Source organism: Pholcus phalangioides, unplaced genomic scaffold, assembly GCF_987345545.1.
Source record: "Pholcus phalangioides strain wild (caught in Gottingen) unplaced genomic scaffold, Ppha-v1.0 ptg000004l_1, whole genome shotgun sequence".
Taxonomy (NCBI): Eukaryota; Metazoa; Arthropoda; class Arachnida; order Araneae; family Pholcidae; genus Pholcus; species Pholcus phalangioides.
In genome coordinates this window covers 48701274-48725882 of record NW_028301597.1, presented here as the reverse complement: position 1 = coordinate 48725882, position 24609 = coordinate 48701274, and the positions used below count along the sequence as shown (strand labels likewise).

The window sequence follows — 24609 nt, the reverse complement described above, 5'->3', positions numbered from 1 at the left end:
GCAGATGCTGACTTTTTCTACCCATATATTTATTACAGTAAATTTACTTAACAAAATTGAAGTTAAAATATTACATTCATTATTGAAATGTATCTCACCAGTGCAGTGATTGGAGAAATATCTATCATTCCACATGACGAACATCCTCTGCATTCACGTTGAAGAAGCACTCAAAGTTGTCGTTGTTTTCGGCACCTTTTGGAAACACCATGATTTTCATAAGTTCACATTTGAGGAGCTTTATTACTTCAAGAATGGATTCAAGCGGCCGTCATATCTCATCATGGACACAACGATTAAGAGATTGCAAAATGGCACTCGTATGTGGTTCCAATTGTGGTCTTTACAGAATCTGTGAGACAGCGATCTGAGAGTGGTTACAGCACTGGGCAACTTTCTGGATTAGGCATCACAGCAATGAGTGCGGAGGTGCACAACTGGTGCATACAACTGGTATTTGAGAGGAATTTCGTGACCACGTGGGACCACTAGATCCAATCAGCTTTTAAGAGATGACACTTGAATTTGCATAACTTATAACCCCATACATATGCAAAATTAAATCTTATCTCAGAAATCTGGCAACAGTATGAATCAGCCGTGATTGCCGAAATTAAATCTAAACTGACCTTAAAGAAAACAAAGCAGATGAATATTCACATATTCAATAAATATCACAAGATTGAGTTTAAAAAAATAAGAACAAAAACTTGTCGGTCTGGGGCCCATGGATATGGTAAAGGTGATTCCCACTTTGGGAAACACAACTGTAGCTTTAAATTATTTTCATTCTCTGTGCTGTTAATATGATACTTTTAACATACACATATTTAATAAACTTTATATTATAAAAGCTGCCAAGTATCCCAGATTTCCCCCGGAAAGCTTCTAAATTTCTACTTCATCCCTGTTACTCATGAAAAATTCTTATATTCCCCCAAATTTTGACAGTTGATGGAAAAAAAATCTCCCTACTTTTTAGGGAGAAGAAAATTATTCTCAAATAATTTACCCAGAAAAAGTCTATTGCCAGTGGTTTTTTCCTCCCAAAATGACATCACATACTTAAATTATCATCAAATCAGGACAAAATGTTTTGTTTTAAGAGGAAAAGAGCATGCCCATCATTTGTGGGGCTGGGGAGGGAGGGGGGGCGGCGATTGCTTTCCTCAGCTTTAAAAACGCAATAGAAATGGTCAAACAAGGTGAAATATATGTATATACACATACAGTATATTGAGTATGTGTTCTTTGCCCCCTCCCCAGAAAAAGTTGAAGTGACTAGCCTGGGAAGGAGACAAAATTTGCAGAAAAGGCCAGGATCAGTTTGGCCTCTACACGGTCATATCAGTTAGATGAACGTGTATCCCAATTTATACAGGGCTTTTAAAAATTGAAAAAAAAAAGAAGAAGTAATTGGGCACCAGCAAAATTTTATAGACACCAAATATTTTTCTGCTCCAACAAAATCGGTCCTAAATAGTGTGTTCTTTGACTTGTCTGAGACTTAAGGACACTTTTCCATGTTAGCTAACATGCTGACATAATTTCCGACAATTTGGTGGTACCCCTCAGACTTAATTTAGTTATCGCACATAAAAAAAAATTAAGCATTGATGTTAATTTTTTTAGTCTGCAGGGTGAATAGGCCTCCTGGGATTTATCAAGTTCTGATTTCGTGTGTGTGTCTTGTTTTTTGACTCAATGGTATTTTTTTTTCATTGTCATAATTTTGATCTGAGTGTAGTAATGACAATTTACCTTACTGTGTTTGGCTTATAATTGGCAATAGCTAGCATGGTGTCATGTTTTTCTGAAGGGAAAAAGTATGATTTTACTTTCATTGGCAAAAAATTCCTACTTTGTTCTTCATAAGCCTGTTTTATATTTGTATGTATTCGGATCTGTGTGAAAATCTCCCTGATTCTCATTCTCCAGAGTTGGCAGCTGTGCCTTGATCTGAAGAATTACCCTTTGCATTTGGAATTTTGGTCTGAAATTCAAAAATAATTTTCAAACATGATCACACATGCATATCAATAACACTAATTTTTTTTCCTTCTAGATTTATGCCATGCCCCCAACTGTGATTTTAATTTTATATTGTTGAAATATGCCTAATTCACCTGTTATTTATTTAGGTTTACGCCATACTTATGCTACAATTGGCATTCACCTTGGGAATCATTTGTCTCTTTATTTTCGTGTAAGTATTAAAGAATACATATTTATACATATTTATACTGAAAATGTAAGATGGTTTGATGGTAGATTGAGTCGATAAAAGATTCAATAGATCTTAGTTGATATTTATTGATGTCAAATGCTTGATTAATTAATTTTTTTATTTTACCTACAGGAAACCTATAAGGTGGTTCGTAAGAACGCATGTTTTTGTGTATTATATATCATAGTAAGTACATAACATTTCTTCTAAATTTTTGTTTTGTTTATTAATTTATTTACAAGCAATAAATGTTTTCTATCCCTGTTGATGTCTGAATCATAATCAGAAAATGAAATTTACTCTTTCATAGCGGGGGGATTTCCTTGTTTTTTGAAATTAATTTTCATGTATTTCTCAGTGTTGTTTGCCCCGTAGTCTGTTTCATTTGTCTAGAAGTTCTCTGAATACTGAATTGCAACGTTTATTTTGGTATATATTACAGAAATGTTATAAATCAGTGATGACTAGAGCCCGGAAGTTTAGGCACTAAAAATGATCAAAATAGGCAGGTAAAAAGATGCTAAAAATGCCTAAAATAGGCAATAAAAACAGGTATTTATAATAAATAGAAGAAAAAGCAAAGTTCTATAAAATTGTAAGGGGTCTGAATACTGGCTAAAAAATTGGCTGTGTGTGTGCACTCACTGACTCTACTGTTTCAATAACAGATTATAATAACTGCATTATTAGCTAAGTAGATATCATTATGCCCAAAAAAAGTGTTTGTGTGTTCCTTCGATATTATGTTGAACCTTGATTCAGTCAAATACCTAATATGTAATTTTCTGACATGGAAAAATAGTGTTAGTTGAAATTAAAGAATAATTACTTAAAATTAAAAAATAATTATTTAAAGTTATGTATGTTTTCATATAGAATTATTTAAAAAAACATTTTCATAATAACCATACATCATTCTCAAACTTGTCAAATATTGATCTTTGTATTCGATCGGTTTGCATAGATTAAAAAAATATTTATCTGAAATTCCAGAGATGATTTTTAAAAATTTTCGGTTGCAAGACCATAAAAATAAGTCGTACTAAGCAGGAACGATATAAGCGTGATCTAGTACATTCATTCTTGTGAGACAAAATATTTTACTATATTTATGATGTAGCCATATTAAGAGAATTTGCCCTATATCTGTCAAGGAGTTCTGGTTTTGTTGTACTGAAATCTAATCTAACTATAGTCACCCTATTAATTAAAATAAAATAAAAGTTAAAAGAACATTGCAATCAAGTTTTTGTATTGTTGCGATATTGCACTGTTTTACATTTTTTAATGCCTGCATATTTGGATTAACTCTCAGTGATTTCTAATCAATTTAATTTTCTAGTGCGATATTCTTGGGAGTTTATATTGCTTTGGTTTGCTGTCAGGGTGCCAGGTAAATCCAAATTCATGTTCTCTGCATTATTATTATTATGTTTTCCTATTGAAACTTCAGATTTCATGAATTGTAACTCTAAAACGTGCATTTTATTTCATAGGAGGAAATATCCCACCAATCTATGTCTGCTGTCTGTTTTTGTGAGTACATCGGGATTTTTTCTGTTTATTAGTTTTCAGCATTAAAGTAAAGCTATGATTTGTATAAATGTATTTTCCATATTCTAACACATGAAAGCATAAACTTTTTTCCTTGCTGGGCATACTTCACCCAGGATTACCTTCACAAGTTTCGTAAGAACTAAATTCATAATTGCCAACTATTACGGAATTTCCGTAGTTTCTACGGATTTCTATCATAAAATACAGAACTACAGCAAATCATGAAAAACTACAGAAGTTTGGTTATTTTTTATAAATTTCTTTTATTTGTAGCAGTGAAAAATTTAATGTTTTTTATTGTGTGTGTTATGCTATGGTATTCTAGCGTGTAATACTGATTCTTTCCTAAACTGTCTGCATGTAATATGTCATACTTTTTCTTTCCCTTTTAATTTTCTTCGTCATGACATGTTGTCTTTGCATGCATTTAATATAATTTTCGTAATTTTTTTAAATACTTTTTCTGACACGTTAAACGTGCATGCATAATAATAATAGTAATAAATGCCAATCTTTGGGGGTTGTTCTCTCTCTTCCTTTACAAGACTTTCTCTTGACCTTCGCACGTAGGCAAGTGTACTTTTCTATACTGATATACGTACAGTCTTCTATCCAATCAGCACACACTCTATTTTCCCCTTAATTTCTCAACTTTTGGAGTGTCATTTCTTTGTCCCACTGTCTTGTAATTTGTGGTAGGATGTAGTAGTGTGAGTGAATAGCTCCCGTGGGAGCTGGCCCACCACCGAAAAGAATTTATATTTTTCTTTAATTTTTATTTTGTTCTCAGTTGGATTATAAGATTCTTCAAAAGTGTATTTTTTTATACAGTTCATTTCCTTGGATTCGTGCGACTGACTAGCAATTTGCTATTATAGTTTCAATGATGGTGCAAATTTGCCGTTAAAAAATTTCATTAAAGTCCCATCAAAGTTTCAGCGATTGTCCAAAAAGGTAGCTATGGCTATCGTCAACCTGGGCTAAATACAAGTCCCATAGTTCAGAGCAGCCACTTTATTTAGAGTTGGACCATGGTAGTTTCCCATGGCGCCTCCAATTCGTCATCCAGTATATGCCATTAAAGACCCATCAAAGTTTCAGTGATCGTCCTAAAAGGTAGCAATTGCTATTCCCGGTTGGCTAGTCAACAGTTGCAGAAATACTCCTATGGACAATTTGAATTACCCTGTATATTGCATATTTGTCTGATTGTCACCGGTTTTTTTTCAGATACTCATTTATATTTACTCCAGATTTGCTTTCACCCTTTATTTCCCTGCTCATTTTTACTTGAGCAATTTTAGTAATAATTGATATATTTTTTTTCTAAAACAAATGACTCTGCACCATATTTTTCTTGAATAATACCAAACTATTAATTTCACCCATGTTATCATTAGAGCAACCTCTGCACTTTTAATATACAAAAAAAGGTCTTGGCAAATAGATTGGTGTTTGAATTTAAAGCTGATACTTTTGTGTATAGAGCATAAAGGGGATCAATCTTTTGGGTATTTTATGATATAACTGATGAGACACACTCACTTTACCAACTGAAACATTTTGGTAATTGAAAATACAGCCGTCTCCCTCGCTTTGAACAATTAATTAGTTTCGCAAAATAGTCACGTAAGATGAAATCATATAAAGCGAATTGAATTCAACATAGGAAAGATGGGGGGTTGGTTTTTTTTTTCTTCATAAGGATTAAAAAAAATTGAACTTAACAGCAAAGGAACCTTTTTCTTAAATGAATTGACCATTCAAACTTATGAATAAATCCAGTAAATTTAGGCAATATGAATTAAATTAATATATTTTCTGTTTTCACTATTTCTGATTGATTCTAGTCAGCGTGGATGTTTTCTCTCCTGAAGAGCAGGGCCGTCCTAAAAATATTATGGGCCCCTGGACCAATTGATTTTTCTGAGGCTCTACCAAACAAATTATTGGAAATTTCAATCAGATCTCATTTTTATGAGGCCCCCAGGCCGTGCCAGAGTATGCCCATGCTTTAATACAGCACTTAGTAGCAAAGCTACAGAGAATTCCAAATTTTCTTTGTAAATATAAAATTCTAGTTTCATTGGAACTGTTTTTTTTTTTTTTAAATTAAAATTCTCATGGCATTGCTAATATATTACGAAAAGTTGTGTATCAGTCAGATCTGGTGAGCTGTATCTGGAATTTGTCATATTTGTCTCAGCTGATCACCAAATCCAACATATTTTGTCGTCAAAGGATTGAACTATGTTATATCTTCAACTTACAAGCCTATTTCCAGGATTAAAGTTAAACTACAAGCCGAGTTTGTAGGTTGCAATTCCTAAGATCAATTTTTAAAAATGACATAGCAAAACCACGTAAAGCGAGGGATACCTGCATTGATATTTAGTGAGTGCATTTTCAAGCTACATTATTACATGATGATAATATACACACAACATGTCCTTAGCTATGAATTTTAAAATGTTATATACATGTTTTTTTTCTTCTGTTTTTACTTATAGACAATGGCTATGAGTTATATGCTTGGAACAATTTCTTGGTAAACATTTTATCTTTTTATATTTCCTTTGTAATATATTTTTCAGCATAAAGTTTGAAATGTGAAGCTTTTTCTTTCGCAATTCTTGTTCATATTTCCTGTGGTTCCTGAAATGTTTTTGTGACTATGAAGTGATTGGAAATACTGTCACAATCTTGAACATACGACAGTGCTTCACTTAAACAATTTTAATTCAAAAGCTCATTTTTAGTATCAAAATCATTAGAGTTTGTAATTTTTTCACATTGGCTTTTCTAAATTGGGTTAGTGCAGGGGTGTGTGGTCAACCCACAGCATGCAGTGATATCAAGAGTGGCACACGAATGCTTTTCAAAAGTTAATCAAAGAAATTATATTTCATTTTTTTTCAATCAATGAAATTCTCTCCAGTTTTTAAACAATCCTTTCCATATGAATGATAGACTTATAGACTGCCAAACCTATATTTAGTATAGTAGGCACTCTTAAAATAATAATTGTGTGCTGATTTTCTATTTAATGTGTTTTTGTTTTTCATCTTTGGGTACAATTGCTGGACGTCCCATGTGTACAAGATTCAGGATTGTCTGCATAGGGGACATGCATTGTATAATACAATCACATTTTGTATATCCATAAATTCTTGGAAAGGGAGGGCAAGCCCCTCTTAAAAATGTTATTGGGGAAGGGGGCCCAAGCGTCCGGAGTTTTCAGGTTCTGGTGTCTAGGTAAGATGAACTTGCACCTATATATGTACACACACAAACACAATTTGCATTGCGATAATCAAATTTATGACAAAAATTAAAAACAATTTAGAACTCTAAAGAATGTCAAACTGAACATTTTCACTAAACTAACTGGAAAGCCGAACAATATTTTAAAATATTGTTATTCTGTAAATACAGGAATGGGGAGAATGCCTGTGTTCCAGTAAAACAAGACGTATGGTCTGAGTGTTAAAATTTGTTCAGTGGCATGCATATCGAAAATAATCTTGATTGTGTCATGGCTTGGAAAAAAAGTTGGCCACCCCTGGGTTATAGTGAAAATGTGTAAAGTGAGGATAGTCATACTAATATTGATTTTGCATGTGTATTTAAGCAAAGGAAATATTCTATTAAGAGATTTTGTTTTAATGAACACTTTTTGTTCAAACATACAAGGATTTAGTGCTTTTATTTATTTTTTCCTCAGTTTCCATGATACTAAAATAGTTCTGATAGCAGTTGGAATTTGTGCGGCTGTCTGTCTTGCTGTCTCTATCTTCTCTTTCCATACCAAGGTAAATAATACGTTTAATTAGAGAACTTTTTTTTTTTTTTTTTTTGATATGTTTTCTAGATTTAGAAGTATACTTAGAGGCCTTTCACGCGAAGCAGATGCGGGTCTGGAAGAAGTTGTAACAATTGGAATATACTGAGCCTTTCAGACGAGCCGAAATATCTCTGCACCTAGGAAATGTTCATGTGGGTCCGGACGTCGTCCGCATGTGTCAAAACCTAAGTGCGGGCTCTGCATCCGCACATTCTTGACACCACACAGACATTTTGACAATAGGTTCATTCGGAGCTATTCACATGATGCGGAGCGAATTCGTCCACATCTTTGGCTACTTTTTAATGGAATTTTGCACAGAATTTTTTTAATTATTTTGCCATAAATACCCTTAAAAACACTATATAAGGGTCCCTGTTCATCAAATATGATGTACACACATACGTCTATCCCTTTGTTTCCTTCTGAGATTGAGATATAGCAACTTTAACTGCCTTTGTCCATACTTTACAATTTTATACAATAAAACCTGTCAACAACGGCCACTGACGGGACCAAAATTATAAGCTGTTCTGTTCATTACGAATATTTAATTGACTACATACTTTAATAACTTTTAAATTTAATTTAAAAATTTTAATTTTTTTCTTTTTAAATTTTTAAAATTACCTAAAAAATATAAATATTTAAAATTATTTTAAATATTTATTATTTTTAATCTTTTAATTTTTTTAAACTTGAAAAAAATACTTTTATTAAACAACATTATCCACGTACAACGTTCACTCAGGGCCAGATTAAGACGATTACAGGCCCTAAGCACTTGAATAGTTTTGGTGCACCCCGATACATACAAGTATATTTTACTCGATATTGAGTCTATAAACTAAAAAAAAAAGTGAAATTTTATATTTCAGAAGTGACTAATCTAAGGATTAGACTTCAGTCTAAAAGGTTTATGAAAGTTATTTTATAAAACTTAAAGCAACCAATTAATTTATCGGTTGCATTCAAGCAAATGCAACCGATAAATTAATTGGTTGCTTTTTTAAGAGAATTATTATAAAATTTTTATAGTGCAATCTGGGCTTAAGGCCGGGATCACACTATAAAGTTTTATAAAATATCTTTATAAAAGTTGAGAATTCAACGAATAGGTGCATCGGTTGCATCTTATTGGTTTTTCAACCGGTGATCTTATCCTGGCCTAAGGCCAGTATGACACCATAAAAAGTTTGATAAAATCCCTTTTCTAAAACAAAAAAATTCAACCAATAAAGCTCATAGGTTATATTCGAGCAAATGCAACCTATAATCTTATTGGTGGCATTTTTCAAGTTTTATAAACAAACTTTTATAGTGTAATCTCGGCCTGATACAGAATTGTGATGTGAATATTTCTAAGCACAGGCATTTTGAAAGCCTCTACCCCTCCCCTTTTTTTCTACTTGCAAATTCTTTGATATCTCCTGAATTTTTTTTTTTTTTTGGATCAAATGTTTTGGATGTTTTTGGATTTGATTTTTCGAACATTGGATGTTTTTGGAATTTTTATTTCATATTTTTCGGAAAAGATAGAATTTTTTTTCAAAATCGGTTGAAAATATTTGAAGCCATTTCTCCCATCGACTACTTGTGAGGATCGGAATGAAGACATCGTTATTCCCATATTCTATGTGGCTCTAGATTAAACTACCAAAGAATGGCTCCAGGCTGCGTATGCATGGAGGAAAGAATAACAGGAGGTGACGCGACCAGCGCCTCCGCTGAGAAAGCATGGGGAATCTGGGTTGCCAGATGAAGCCAGTGATCGCTCTATGAAAGGGACCAAGTAAGCCCAAACAAACTGTGGCTTCCCATGCTTTCCTATGAGAAACATCCCCGTTTTTAAAAATCATTTAAAAATTTACTATTCACTTTAGGAACTCGATTTTTTCCCCTCAAATTCTTTGGATATATTTATACAATTGAACAAGAGCTTTTACAATTTTAGTTGTTATTTGTTTTCGAATATTAACTTCAACAACATGGAATCTTTTACAAAAATAACCAAAATTTACCCATATCTTGTGCCACAAAATTTCTTCTCTGCATTTTAACTTTAAAAAAATTATGCGAAAGTATGTAACACCTCAGTGCTGAGAGAAAAACAATGTTTAAAGAGACTTGAACAAGCGGTGTTTGAAAAAATCTGACTTTTTTTGCAAAAAACATTATATATGCAAAACATTAGCATATATAATGCCTTTCAGCTGTTTATATTAAAATATTGTAGAAATATTTTTCCATTCCAGGCAAAAACTTGAACACAGACACAATTTTAGATTTCAAATTCAATTCAAAAATTCAAATTTTCGTACACATACCACTTTAAAAGCAAAGTAATTGGTACAAAATGAAGAGAAAAAAAACAGCCCAGATTATTTTTCTAAATGCTATAGGCCAGAGAGATGACTTATCGCGGCTCGTAAAAAAAGTTTTTTATTTTTTTAATATTTTTTTCTCAATACATCTACATAGCGGAAAGTTCGGATGGGCAGCATATATTTCCAGTAATACGTATTCAAGAATATGAGAGTTGAACGGAAGAAGGGTGGCGAAATTTGTACAGCCTACAGGCAGCAAAACCATAAATACACAGTGGCGAAGGACACGCGAGCACTTCCAGTACTTTGAGGCACGGGGGCGACAAAATGCTGTTGGCCCCGGACGGCTGAATCATGTTTGCCCCAGGTGGAAAAAATCCTATCTACGGCCCTGTCAGAAGGTGCTCGAGCACCTCAGAACTGATTCAGAAATCAAAATTCCTCATTTAAAGATTAAGATGAGCGCCCACGGGCCTGAAACACTTTTGAAATGTCCCAGACCTATCATAATGATGAACGAAACAAAAAGGCAAGATAAACAGTTAAAAGAAAAAAATTATGAAATTGTATTTTATTGCTGCTTCATATTATTTTAATTAATCATATTCTCATAGACATTAATGTGATGCATCAAATTTTTAAAATAAATTGAAGCACTGAACTAAAAACTTATGACGAGTCGAGAGTGAAAAGTGATCTTCCCCTTTTTCAAAAATAAATTAAAAATATAACAACCCCTTATATAAGGATAAGATTTTATTTTTCCCCTTTATTGGATCATGTAGATTACCTGAAGACGCATTAAATGGTCATGGTGCTTAAATTTATTTAGTTATTAATATTTTAAAAGAATTCGATCCGGCAAAACACGTGTTGAGTATAGGGAAAAGAGCGGTTTGTTTGGGCTTACTCATCAGCCCATAGGGTTGCCACAATGGCTTCAATTTTCGTTCCTGATGTCACCTCCTGTTATTCTTTCCTCCATGCTGCCTATGGGCACTGAATCAGGGGTGAAGGAGAAAAATAATTACAAAAATTGCAAAAAAATAGTTTTTATGCGTGAATTTCAAACTAAAGATGCGGGCAATTCGTCTGCATCTTTAGTGCTCGCGTGAAAGGGTATGCGGACCCGCATCTGCTCCGTGTGAAAGGGACCTTAGCTGATAAGTTTTGAAATTTGTTTTCTAAAAAGTGAGACTGGATGATGGTACCCAGAGTCCCCTACTAATGTAGGTGTGTAATCCGAATCACAGCAAAAAGTATTCTGCTCTGGAGTTTGAAATACATGAGAAGATGGTAGTTTGGGTGCTTTGAACGAGTAGAAGCTTAGTGTGCTTCCACCAGTTGTGTAGTTTTCTTGTCAATGAAACTTATTTTGTATAGACTACACATTGTTCCCCTTCATGCCAGAAGCATGAATGTACAAATTTTCACTTTTTTTATTAGCTGTTTAGATACCTTATTATGCTGTCTAGGTTTTGTCTGAAACATGAATGTGTATCCGTATTGAAACACGCGTTACAAAACATCTTAGGAAAATAACCTCTATAGATTAGCATGGGTAGAGTAAACACTCAAATGTGATTCCCTGTGGTTTTTTTTTAAAACATTGCACAATCATGCTTCTAGCATGAGAAGGACAATATAATGTACCCTGCCATTTATTATGCATGTTTCAATATTGTGTAGACGTGTTATAAGAAGTTTGTTACTCTCAGTGAAAAACAAATATTTTCTGGATATTATGCTGAACTTGGAAAGAAAAGTCATCTTGTCTCAGCCGGTACGAACTCAGTCCCTCTTGCATACTGGGCAAGCATGCTACCATCTACACCAGTGTTTTTTAGCTGCCGGGCCGCTGCCTGGTACCGGGCCCTGACATTTGTCAAACCGAGCCGTGAGTGATTCACTGTTTTATTTTACCCATTTATTTCACATTAGTCATGCGTATAACCGAGCCTTACACTCATAAAAATGAAATCAACTGGGCCATGGGCTTTCAAAGGTTGAGAACCACTGATCTACACCACTGGAGACACGACCCTGTCTTCCTTATTTCTAGCACTGTGGCATGAGGCACTGAATTAGAGCCATTAGTAGCCTCTCTTAACTTCAGGAAATGGCCCAGTTGGGATGGTTTAGAGAGAATAGACAACCTTTTCTCTGCCCAAGATATCAAGGAAACATATTTTTTGGATATTATGCTGAGGTAAACTCAAAAAAAAAGTCATCTTGTCTCGGCTGGGATAAATTTTTGGTCCCGGAGACAAGATGGCTTTTCTTTCCGAGTTCACCTCAGCATAATATCCAGAAAATATATATTTCCTTGATATCTTGGGCTGAGAAAAAAGCAGTCTATCTCTCAGTGAAAAAGTTAGTTTTTGGTACCAGTTTTTCGGAACTTTCTGGAAGGAATTAAAACTGATGAGAAATAATGAAACAAATTTTTGGTCTCTTGCAAATTATAATAAATTAACAAGATTTGATTCAAAAGTATGTTTAGTTAGTATAGTTAAGTTTAGTTATGTATCTATATACATAAAAATGGTTTTCTGTGTGTATGTTCTCTATACAAATCTACAATTTTAGACGAATTGTCACAAAATTTTGCATATGTACCAAACAGGACCCGACTTGAACGATAGGCTACTTTAAAAGTTCGTCAGAGCTGGACAAATTCCCAAAATGGGCAAAATCTGTCTTGCAACAGTGGCTTCTGAGCCTCAACAATGACTTTTAGAATGTTTACTTTGGTTACCATGGTTCCCTAGCAATGCGTTTCAGACATGCATATGCCTTTACAATGGTTTGTCACTTCTTTAATGTTGCCAGTATAATGTATAATAGTTCATTCCTTTATAACAGTCTGCCGCTTTTTCAATCCTCCCAGTAATTGGAGACAACTTATTTCCAAAGTATCTCAAATTTAATACCTCGCTTTATAATCTCAGCTGACCTACGTTGAAACAAACATGTTGATTCCGTCTTCTAGACACGTGTCAACAAATTTTTCTTTCTCTGCCGCAACCTTAAACACACTACTCGGAATATCTGACTACTCTGTTATCAAACTTATCTCTCTCATACTTTTTCCTATGCAACTGAAAACTGTGACCCCTGCATTGCCTTCTCGAATCAATCCAATATAAATCCATGACGTCACCTTTTGTTTCCATGTCCCGAACTTAAAAATGAATTTAATCTCTACTCTTGATTAATTTTCTCTCTCTAATTTTTCTCTTTAATCTCTACTTTTCTCTGATCTTGACTTTGATGCTTCTGGGTATCGTAGCCAAACCATCCTACATCTCCAATGGACTCTACCATCTCCATAAAATACAACTTATTTTTGCTTCTACTGGCTGCTTTGAATACAGCTTCTTTCCTCGTACCATTGGTGACTGGAACAAACTCAACAGCTCTATTGCCGACTCTCCCACGATTACTAGTTTTTTTTCGTACAATAGCAAACGATGTCTGTCACATTCAACCGCATTCTCTTTTATTTGTATATGCCTAGCAAGGTAAACAATATTGTATAAATAAATATGTTTGTCTTATTTTTTTGAACAAACCTGCACTTTAAGTTTTTTTGACGAAATCAGAAATCTTAATATGATGTTTATCCCAAAGCAGAATTTTTTGTTTTTCGAGCACTCAGTTGACTGAGAATGTTCTGTGGTAAATTTCCCACTGTTATGTGTGTGTAACCATAATGTGTTTTCTACATAGAAGAGTTCTTTTCTTAGAATTCCCTAGATTTTTCTGCAGCAGCACTGATTGTGTTGTGATACATTTTGTAGTTTTTAGCATGTTGTGCTTTTAAGGATGTGCATTGCTTAAAATAAATGGTACCTGTCAGTTACTGCAACGACCATGGACCAGGATTTAAGCTGGATAAAAAATTCCTTTCACGATTTTTAGCCATTTTTGACCCCTCCCCCCTTGTCAGCAAAAGTCAGCAAAACACTGACCCCCTCCACCCCTTGTCAGGAAAATTTAGTTAGCAGCTTAGAATATTTCATATCTTCAGAAAGGGTGGTTGATGACGTAAGCAACCTTCAAACCTTCCCCCCCCCCGCCGATGCTGACGTAATACTTGAATGACCCCTAATGTAATGATTGATGGTTGGATGTCTACTCGTTGCCTATCTCCTGTACGCATTTTTGCGAAAGTGGCTACTACTTTTTTTACATTCTACGATTTTCTTTTGCATTTTGCGAAAAATGTGACGTAAGCTTAAACCGTGCCATGGACACTTTTTCTTTGATTCAGCACAATTTAAAGCGCTTTGATGGTAGCTTGGCATTACTATCCACATTTTTGACTTGAGTATAGCAACTTTTTTTCAACTTTCAAAGTAATCCCACACAAGGTTCGGATGGTTTCTTAATTGTCAGTTGGAGAACCTCTGATAACCGACCCTTGCCAAAAAGACATAAAAAATTGCTTTTGTTGTATATCAGTGTCAAACAGGCAACAATATTATTTAATGTTGAACAGCTAAAACCCTTGAAAAACAATAAATACGTAAGGTATGATGATGATTGTCTTATGATAATGTCCATTGATTTTATGATCTACAAGATAAAATGGAAATGAACCAGTAAAGGGGAAATATTACGTATTTATTGTTTTTCAAGGGTTTTATTACCAACTTATGAATATACAGTAGATCCACTTATAACATTTTTCAAAGAAAATGTAATAGGTTAAACACTTTAAACAGAAAATCTTGAGTAGTAAAGTTGAGACTCCATGAACATATAAATCATGCCAAGGGAGAAAACATTCTAAGTGGGAACGTTATAAGCGGGATCCACATTGTACATATGTTTTGGGGATATATACATTAAACTTATTTTTATTTTTCTTCACGTTTATACTATTCTAATTCCAGTTTGATTTCACAACTTGTGGAGGCCTTTTGTTCGTGCTTGTTCTTGTGCTTTTCTTCTTTGGAATTATTGCCATATTCACTCGTCACCAGGTGAGTAAAGCAAAATTGTTTCTTTAGTAGTTGGTAATTATATTTAACAGAGTGTCCACACCATTGTGGAAAAATCACCAAATGAGAAAAGGGTCGTGGAAGTGTCAAGAAAAAAAATCACATGCTAAAAGATGGTGACAGATTTTTTTACGAATAAATTTTCAAATTTTGTCAACAAGTTCCCACTTTTGATTTTATTCCAGAAAATTAGTCTTTTATCGGGCTTCTGCAAATAGATTCCTGCAATCACACATCAGTGGTTTGTTAGAGATAGTTTTCCAACCTTTAAATGTAAACGCAAGTCAGTTTCAGAAAAAAGTGAACAGCAGAAACAATCAGGATTTTTATTGCTTACCATCATTGTGCCAAATGAAAACAAAATGTTTCATTTTGTGAGTAAAAGCTATTCTGCCAAATAACAAGTGTTGATTTGCTAGCCCTTCTAAATAATGAGTTTTAATTTGCTAATGTCACCAAATAACAAGTGTTAAACTACTAATGATGCTACCAAATACTGTAAGGAGTGTAAAACCGCTAATGTCTCCAAATAATGTGCTAAATCACCAAACATCATCTTATCGATTTTCCCCAACTTTTTCTTTCATTTTGTTGAAATTTTTTTCTGAATAGCCAAATTGCTAAAACTAACAAGAATCCAGCAGGAATCATCCTTACAGAATAGGGGAGGGGGGCAATGGGGGAAACATTAATCGCAAATATTCATCCATCATCAATTTCTCACTTCTGATTTGCAACATAAATGAGAGCACCTCGTGAGCACACACATGTAACTATCAAAGAACATTTACATATGTGCGATGGTTTCAAATTCCATTTGCAACTCAATGTGCCCAGAAATGTGGGTGTAAATTTTTTTTTTTTCTAGGATGTGGCGGCAAGTGTCCAAAATTTTATTGCTAAATACTTCCTTATTCTGATATTTTTTACCATTGGGGGACTTTTTCGTTTTGACACCGATAATGCATTGTTGGGTATCGCCCATTATAACAAAAGAATCTAGCAGAGCTCATGTGGTCAGACAAGCAATAGTCACCAAATTTTCCTATGGGTATGTGGTAGAGACACTGTTCTAACATTCAGGCATGTATATAATGAGATTTTGGATTCAAAGTTATGCTAATTGGTTATGATACTACAGCGCTCATGTATTTGAATATTGTAATTTATTGCCTGTATTGTAAGTTTGTAGCAGTGTGTAATTAGCTATTTTAATAAAGAATGTCATAGAGCCAAATCAACATATACAAATCTCATTTGCTAGCAATGAAGTCTTAACCTGCTCAAATCTTTAAACAGCTTAGCAGAAATCACTAAATCTTCTGTAAAATATGATTTAAAAACACATTTACAGGAGGTTATAATAATACTTCCTTTAGAATTTCAGCAGGTGCAAAGTAGGGGGGGGGGGTCTGTCCAGCCAAAATTTGGATCCGTTTTCCAGACCCTTCAGGAAATTCTGGATCTGGAAAGTGACCCTTCACAAAATACAAATTAATGAAACCATAAATTTGGCATTTAATTTCTTTTGTAATAAATTAACTAGATTATTTCACTTCCCACTAAATCACTGATTTTTCTTAAAATTAATGATCCTTTTCACAAAAATAAAGAAAATTTTCACAAAAACAGGACCCGGCAAAGAAGGTCTTTACAGACTCCTGAAGTTGGTACATGGGGGGAAAAGTGTTTCATTGAGAAATCAACTTTACAAAATGTCTGGGCTTGTCAATGCTAAAACAAGTGGCTTTTAACAGGGCAAAATGCCTCGTTAATGTCATTGTTTTTAACCTGTGATAATATTGTGATCCTGGGGGACAATGTGTAAAAATTAAGTGAAAGGGGGGAAAGCCACAAAAAAAGGTAGTTTGGGGGTCACGTAGAGAGCTGAGAAAAAAAAATTTAGCTTTGAAGAAATGAAGTGCTCAAGGGAAATATGGTGGAAAAAAATGATTACTTTCAGCATTCAGTGGAGAGTCCCATAGAACCTGGTCTATCTCGATGCATATCCATCCGGGAATGATCTAGGGGGCCTCATGCCTATAAGAGGCCTAATTGACGAGATCTGGTAATGTACTATGATGTTTTCATAAGCGACAAATAAATTAACTTTTACTTTATATATGGGCTCCCAAGAACACCAGGAACTTCTGATGTTGAGATGTTCTGCATATACCCCCCTCAAAAAAAGACTCTTGCTGAGCTGTAGCCCAGGGTGATGTTAAGAGGTGATTCGTGATTTATTGTATGTTTGTTGGATCGTCCCTATCTTACAGGACAGGCCAATTTTTTCAATTTAATTTGACTCTTCATATTATGGTGACTTTATAGATATTTACTGATTTATAAAGTCACCCTCGTTGCTTGAGGGTTGGAGAGCTAGATAAGACGGGTCACAAGAAGAAAATATGGTCCGGGGGGTGGGGGTGGCTGTGGGCTGAAAAATGTTAAACAGTGGCGCTTAACGTATTTTGGAAAAAAAGGGGATTTTGTTCACGCCGTTTTCTATTAACAAATTGTCAGTTCTTTTGTACACCATCTCGGAGTAGTTATTTTTTTTAAATTATTTAATTTCATTCCAATCTCACAGGAAAAAAAATCTGCAAATAATATTCAGTAGTTTATATTTCACCCTGTAGAATTCAGATGTTTTCGTCCTATAATCTGTGCTGTGGAGTTGGAGCCGTGGGTGCTCGAGTGATCCCAGTAATTTATGGCACAGTTTGAGTACCCAATAGAATAGAATGCCTATATAGCATTCTATTGCCTGGTTAGCATTTTGCCTTTGGTATTTGTATGAAATTCAAGATGAGCACCCATCAGATTTTAAACATTTGCGACACACCTGAATCTATGGATTTATATGCAGGAAATTACATAATTTTTTATGTTACATAACACATGCAAATGTTTTTATCTCGGAAAACCTAATTTATTGTGCCATATGAACTTTCAATTTATGCTTTTCTCCCTGTCCAGTTTTCTTTTTAGATATGTCAAACTGATATTTGAATTGTGTCTGCAGTAATCATGGCAAGTCTTTTGATATTAAATCTGTTGATCTCAAGTTTGATTTGTCATTTGCAGATTGTGAATACTGTGTATGCAGGCTGCGGCGCTATGATATTTGTGCTGGTTTGTATAATTTCTTTGATTCTTTCTTGTGTTTTAGTGTGGGGTTTACAATATGTGACAGATTGAGCTTATTTTCAAAAAAGAACATTTCCACTTTTCTCGAAATGCACTTTTTAATTTCTTATTATAATTATATTATAACTTTTTAAACGGTTTCTGAATCTTTGGGATGAGCTCGGTCGGATTATGCGACAGGGTTTATTCAAATGGAAATATTTTTGGTAGAAATTACAATGTGAAGTTTCTACCAAAAGGAAACATCCACTTGTCCATTCACTTCGGTATTTTTCAAAGGGAACATAGGGAAGCAGTTGTCCTACTGGCATTGAGGGATTTTTTTTTAAAAATGGCACATTTTTCAAAAGTGCTTTCAAAGTCATATCTTACAGTAGAATTGAAGAACCTCTCAATAATGGACATCCATGATGTGTTTTTTGTCCGGCGTGGGATGCAAAATTTTGTCTGCTAATGGGACTGTCTGTTATGGGAAGTTCCACCGTGAAAAGATCATGTTTCTTATATTACTTGCAAGAGTAGTAAGGGTATCTTTACCGTAACCTTTCTGAAACCAAGTTCTGTCGTAGAGATTTCCAATTTTTCAGGCTTAACAAGCTCTAATTTTAATAAAAAGGTAACATTTCCATTAATTTTGTGTCAAAACGGAACATTTCCAAAATTTAAACTCGTCATTCATCACAATGGTCAACACATCTTCCCTTGAATGGTTTTCAAGAAACATAATGTTTAAATATTCTTATACAACTTATGTTTTATGAACAGTATGTAGATTATAGATGTGATTTCTCTATTCTGCATGGAAAGACTGACATGGAATTATATTCTGCACGGGGGGGGGGGGGGGGGCAGTGCAGAACCTGCCTTGGGGGGGGGAAGAATGGAACTTTTTCTTAATTAATAATAAAAAAAAAAAAAATTCTAAAACTGTTTTGTGCATTTTTTTTTTGATCGAGTCTATGAGTACCGCGTGTGGGGGGGATTCCAAAAGTTGGCACTTCTGAGAGAGTACTAGTATGTGAGCAACCTAGTCTCTAGAGTCTCAAGCATGGAAAGCAACCAGGTCAGAGAGCCACCAAAAGTGTGATATAATGTTGAAGCATGGGAGTGACCTAACTAATGAAGAAGATAGAATGAAAGTACGTGAATAGCACACCAAAGAGAGTGACACAGAGGCGTATTGGGGGGGGGGGTGGTAAGCGAGCTACAATCCAGCAATCAATTCAGGATGTGGCAGATTTGAAGTATGAGTCATAAAAAAATTATAATCAAATGGGAGAAGAGGGGTAAAATTAGCCGTTTCTTCAAAAATTGACTTTTTTTTAATGTAATTGCCCATTGTTATCTGTGACATAATAAAAGGGGGGGGGGAATTGCCACTGGGACTCAAAATAAGCATTCTAATAAACACCTATGTCTGGACTAGAGGTGTATTTACGAGGAGGGGGGGGGGCACTAAGCGTGCTATATCCGTAGGTGGCAAGTTCAGAGGGATGATAAATTTTAGTAATTGATGGCCAAGAATATCCAATTAGAGCAGGTCATGGTCTACAAAATTTGAATGGCTTGCAGGCAGCAATCCATAAATCTGCTTCTGTTATTAATTCTTCTGATATCTGAGCTCTTTGAAATCAATCGTTACATTGACATGGCAAAGTATGTAAGTCACAAAAATTAAGAATTATTATTTTTTGGCGGACAAGATAGTAAGAGTAAAGTTACAAGATAGTAAAGCCAGTAAATTGCTAGAAAGAAATTGGTTGGTTTCTGCAGCTTTCTCCAAAGATGTCATTAGCGATAAGTTTATAGCTGGCTCAGAAACGTTTTCTTGCTTCTCCTTTAGAATTTGATTTCTGTGACATGCTTTTTTATGTCAACGTGATAATTGGCGAGATTTTGTACACGGCAAGTCTTTCGCTTCAAAAATGATTGAAATTTTTTTTATATTTTAATTTCATATTGCAAATAATTTATGGATATAATTGTTATTCAATTACCCCTCCCCCCCACCCCCGGGCTATTATCATATTTTTAACATGATCACCATTTCATTTTCTTTAGTTTTTGGCGTATGATACCCAGCTGATAATGGGTGGAAAGAAACATGAGATGAGCGCAGAAGAACACATATTTGCTGCCATCTGTCTCTACTTGGATGTTGTCTACATATTCATGTTTCTGTTGATGGCAATGGGTGGCAAAAAATAAAGTTTTTTTACTTCCTTTTGAATTTTTTCCCCCCTCTCCTGAACGTTTACCTGTCAGTGATTTCTTTTAGATCAACATTAAATTTAATTCTATTAAGTTCCGATATGAAAATTGATGCATGCAATAGTTATTTAGAGCTTTTGTTGCAAATGACATATATATTTTTTATATTAAGGTGGAATATATAAACATTATCGTATCCATAATATATAAAATTAAGTTACAGTAAAGATAAAATGTGTCATATATATATGATAATTAAGGTATAGTGTTATTTAGAATTCTTTTTCGCTTTCTTTAATTACTACTCCTAATCTTTTATATTTCTTTTAATGCGAAGGTATTTATTTGAAATTATTTTGGAGTTTATGTAAATAAGATATATATGTGCGTGTATATTGAGTTCCTGTATATGTTGAGAAAATCTCGACTTTTTTTTCTTCTAAAGCACATTGTTGACTACTATAAGGGTATCTTTTTGCAGTATTGAATTCTGTTATATTCCTTCATAAGTATGTCGTTTGTTAAGATTCTGTTACTCTTTCATCTTCCTTTTTTACGTGATAATAATGTGGTCAAATGTTTTTAGTACATGCTATCGTACAGTGGGTTCATTTTTGCAAGAGAATTAGAGCATGCATCCAGACTATGCTCAATAAATGGTGTCAAATTTCAGAACACACCCATAGTTAGAGTTTGGAATTCCCTTCCCCCATGATCAAAGACATGCTGTGATTTGCTTTATTTTCCCCTCCTCTTTTTGTTTTTCTGAGTTATTACTGCAAATAGGTGATGGTAACTTGTAGGAAATTTAAAGGGGAAAATCGCCCAAATATGGTCCACGAGGGAAAATTTGTGGGGTTCGCGCAAGAAATTTCAATTCCATCAAACAAAAGAATAATTTGAAATTTTTCTTACATAAATGCAGTGCAACACTTTTCTTAGTACAGTAAATGCCACTTATTAGAATCATCAGACTGCGTCTATTGGGACGCATCTGTCAAACCAACAATTCTTTGTTGAGCGACCGTAGATCAGGCATCGATGAAAAAAGAGAGACGCTTGTCTCTGTCAGAAATCTGCATCCAAGGAAAGAAAATCAGCGGGTGACAAAATTGCATCGGGATGTCAATTCTTTTTTTTAAGACTAACAGCAACAGTGAAGAAAAAAAACTTATGAAACTCGTCCTAAAAACATTTTGCACCCAAAAACTTATCGACATCCACTGCAATCGCTAATGTTGATAATGTTAGGAATTGTTATCCCATTTGTTATTGCAAATTACAGGACATGGGGGGGGGGTGATTTTTTTTAATAGTTACCAGGACTTAGTTTCAAAATAAGCAATAAAAAAAAAAAACAAAGGTTGAACCACATACTAATTTTTTCTCTATAAGTTATCATTATCAATCTGCAAGACTCTGATGTCAGAAGGCTCCCTCTGTTAACAAAAATTTCCATATACGCAGTTCAAACTGTCTCAATTGGGCTGTAATTAGTCCCTATGATCCATATAACGTTTCTTTTGAAAATTTTTTCCTATAGTGAAGGCATGAGTAAGGTTAAAAAAATCCCTCTCTTCAGTTCATGGTCAGCTTCTTTCAACTGATCACATTCGCAGTTGCTCGGCCAGAAGGTATTCTCTCTCATGAGGGAATCTATAGAATGTACATGCTTAACAGCTTTAGGCAGCTCCATATTTATACTGCTCACAATTTCTGAATAAAAAACAAGGATTTCAGCTTAAAAGGGGGCGGGGAATACTGTTCCAGAACAATTTGGGGGGAAAAAGTCATGATTTAATGTTTTAAAACCTATTTGGGTGGAGGAGACAGTTGTCCTGTTTCTATACAACCTGTTTGACCAAACAGGATGTATGGTCATTGTACTTACAACTGGGATTTTTTAAGACATTATCAATCACTTATTATCAGAAACCCAGAGTCGTGATGTGATCACATTAAAATGCCAAAATGCCATGGCAGCAATATTAATTTCAAATGTGTGGGCAGAAAAGTGTATTCAGAAAAGAAAATTTTGCTTGACAAGTTCACCATCACACTGCTCCAAATTGTGCTTAACAGCTTTTGGTTGTGAAAATTATATTTTCAGTTCTTTAATGAAAAAATGTCTGGTATTTTTATTTATTTTTTAATATTTATATATAGCAAAGCAGAATAAATATGCCCATAGCTCTACAGAGGGGAAACAATCGTCCATTTGTCTTTTCGTAAAGAAGTTGTGAACAAAATTTGTAAAATGACTCCTGGAATTGGTTACCTCAATTGTGTTGATACCTGCATTTAGTGACAGCATATGAGTCAGTCATATGTTTTTCTATGTCTCTGATTTCATTGCAATTATCACATTCCATTGCAATACTAGTGTGGATAAGTATTTTGTGTTGATGGGTGGGGGAAAACCAGCAACATGAACGTGTTTCTTTTTTTTCCTTACAAGCTATTAAGAGTTGTGTTTGAAGAAATATACTTTGCTTTCTGCGATGATGCTTTTCATTTGTCTATGTTCATTCATATCCATTTTATAGAAAGCTTTGCATGCAGTTATGATTTACTATGGTGATCATACACCATCTGATTAATAATATAAAGGGAAAAAAGAACTCTATTTTAGTCACAAAATCTTCCAAGATGAAATTTCTCGTTACGTTGTGAAATGTTTACATTTATAAAGCCATCAGAAATATCCTGACAATTATCTGAATTTTCTTTACAAAAACTGGAGACCTCCAATGAAGTTATAGATAAGTTTAGCTCATCTTAATAACGTCATGTCTTTAGGTCCTGTCATTGATTAATTTATCACTTTCTAATATTAATTGTTCTCTGAGGAATAATGGCCAGTATTTATTAGAAACTTGCATAAATTGAAGACTTTTTTTTTTCTGGTCAAAAATCAGGTGCAGTTGATTTTGAGAGACATCTTATGTGGTTTTCGGCAATTTTATTTGGTTCAAAATTCAAAGAGCTTGTCTTTCCTTTTCAGAAACCGTAGCAGCTATATTTATAGCAGTTACGTCTTGCAAATGCCAAAGTCATAGATTTTTCAAAGACTTTAGTCACTCGCTGTTTATGTATTAATTACGGGAAAAACTACCATTTACAAATAATTTCCCTCCGACAGAAGAGATTTGTATATTTGTCCGTGTTGTGTGTGTGTGTGAGGTATTTGGATGTTATATATATGTTTATTGAAAAAAATTAGAAAAATTATAGCACTTTTTATATGTATTCGTGTACACACATATGCATGTATAAATTTTATTGGTAATGAGGAAGGGGAAATAGTTGCATGTTTATTACCCGAAAAAAGGCAGGGTGGATACTATCAACCGCCCAATAATTACACATGTGATTCCTTGTGAAAAACTAATATGGAAAAGTTTTTCAGTTCGACCAATAATTATAGAGTTATAATGCATTAAAAATTGACATCTCTTTCGAATCCTGCCAAATTCATCAAATGTATAACTTGGTGTTTTTAAGCTGATAGCAATGTTATAATCAAGAAAGCTATGCAAACAAGTTTTTCCGTACACATCTGGTGATAAATTTGCCAGTATAGTGGAGTGAAGGTAACACATAATAACAAGGTTAACATCACTCTACACGGAGAGTAAAAAAAACGATCATGAAATAAAATAACTTTGCTTCTGAAAAATATTTCGGTTCATTTTTGATTACCGACAACCCGCTGCATGGGAGAAATTTGTTTTCCTCCCATTGGGTGTTTGGCACATAACTAACAGTTAGAAAAATAACATTCCACAAAATGTAAACTCCCTTAATATTCATCCGATCCTTGGTAATGTAAAACACTTTTCTATATTAGTTTTTCACAAGGAATCACGTATAATTATTGGGCGGTCAATAGCATTCACCTTGTATATTCCAAGAATCCACCCAAAACACGAAATTTCATCTGATGCATAAACGTGATTAATCGTGCAGTTCTGTTTCGATTGTGGAATTACTCTTCCTCCCTGAATATTTGTACAGTGTGAGATACCCACTTATGAATGAAAATATATTTCCGTGTTTGAGAAAATATGTTTAATCTACAGTTTGTAACTAACTGCACATATTGTGAATAGTCTAAAATGGTCAGCCAGTTTACTGGATAATGAAGGGGAGCAAATGTTGAAATTGAGAAAGTTTCGTCTCTGGTTGTTTATATCCATATATATGTGATGTGTTGGATAAATTACAAGTCGTTGTATTATGTTGTATATTTTGACTGATTATTAAAAATTTGTGTACGATTAA

At 34.2% G+C, this 24609-nt stretch overlaps 1 protein-coding gene across 1 annotated transcript in view; it reads left to right on the top strand.

Moving 5' to 3' along the window:
* The window catches only part of LOC149087770 (protein lifeguard 3-like), a 33035-nt gene extending 8426 nt beyond the window's left edge, over positions 1–24609 (top strand). The window contains exons 4-12 of the mRNA XM_089231678.1: positions 2142–2206; positions 2360–2413; positions 3570–3620; positions 3724–3763; positions 6295–6332; positions 7509–7596; positions 14857–14946; positions 18052–18099; positions 20176–24609. Of these exons, the coding sequence (XP_089087804.1) occupies positions 2142–2206; positions 2360–2413; positions 3570–3620; positions 3724–3763; positions 6295–6332; positions 7509–7596; positions 14857–14946; positions 18052–18099; positions 20176–20322 (621 nt within the window). The 3' untranslated portion in view covers positions 20323–24609. The remainder of the gene's footprint in view (positions 1–2141; positions 2207–2359; positions 2414–3569; positions 3621–3723; positions 3764–6294; positions 6333–7508; positions 7597–14856; positions 14947–18051; positions 18100–20175) is intronic.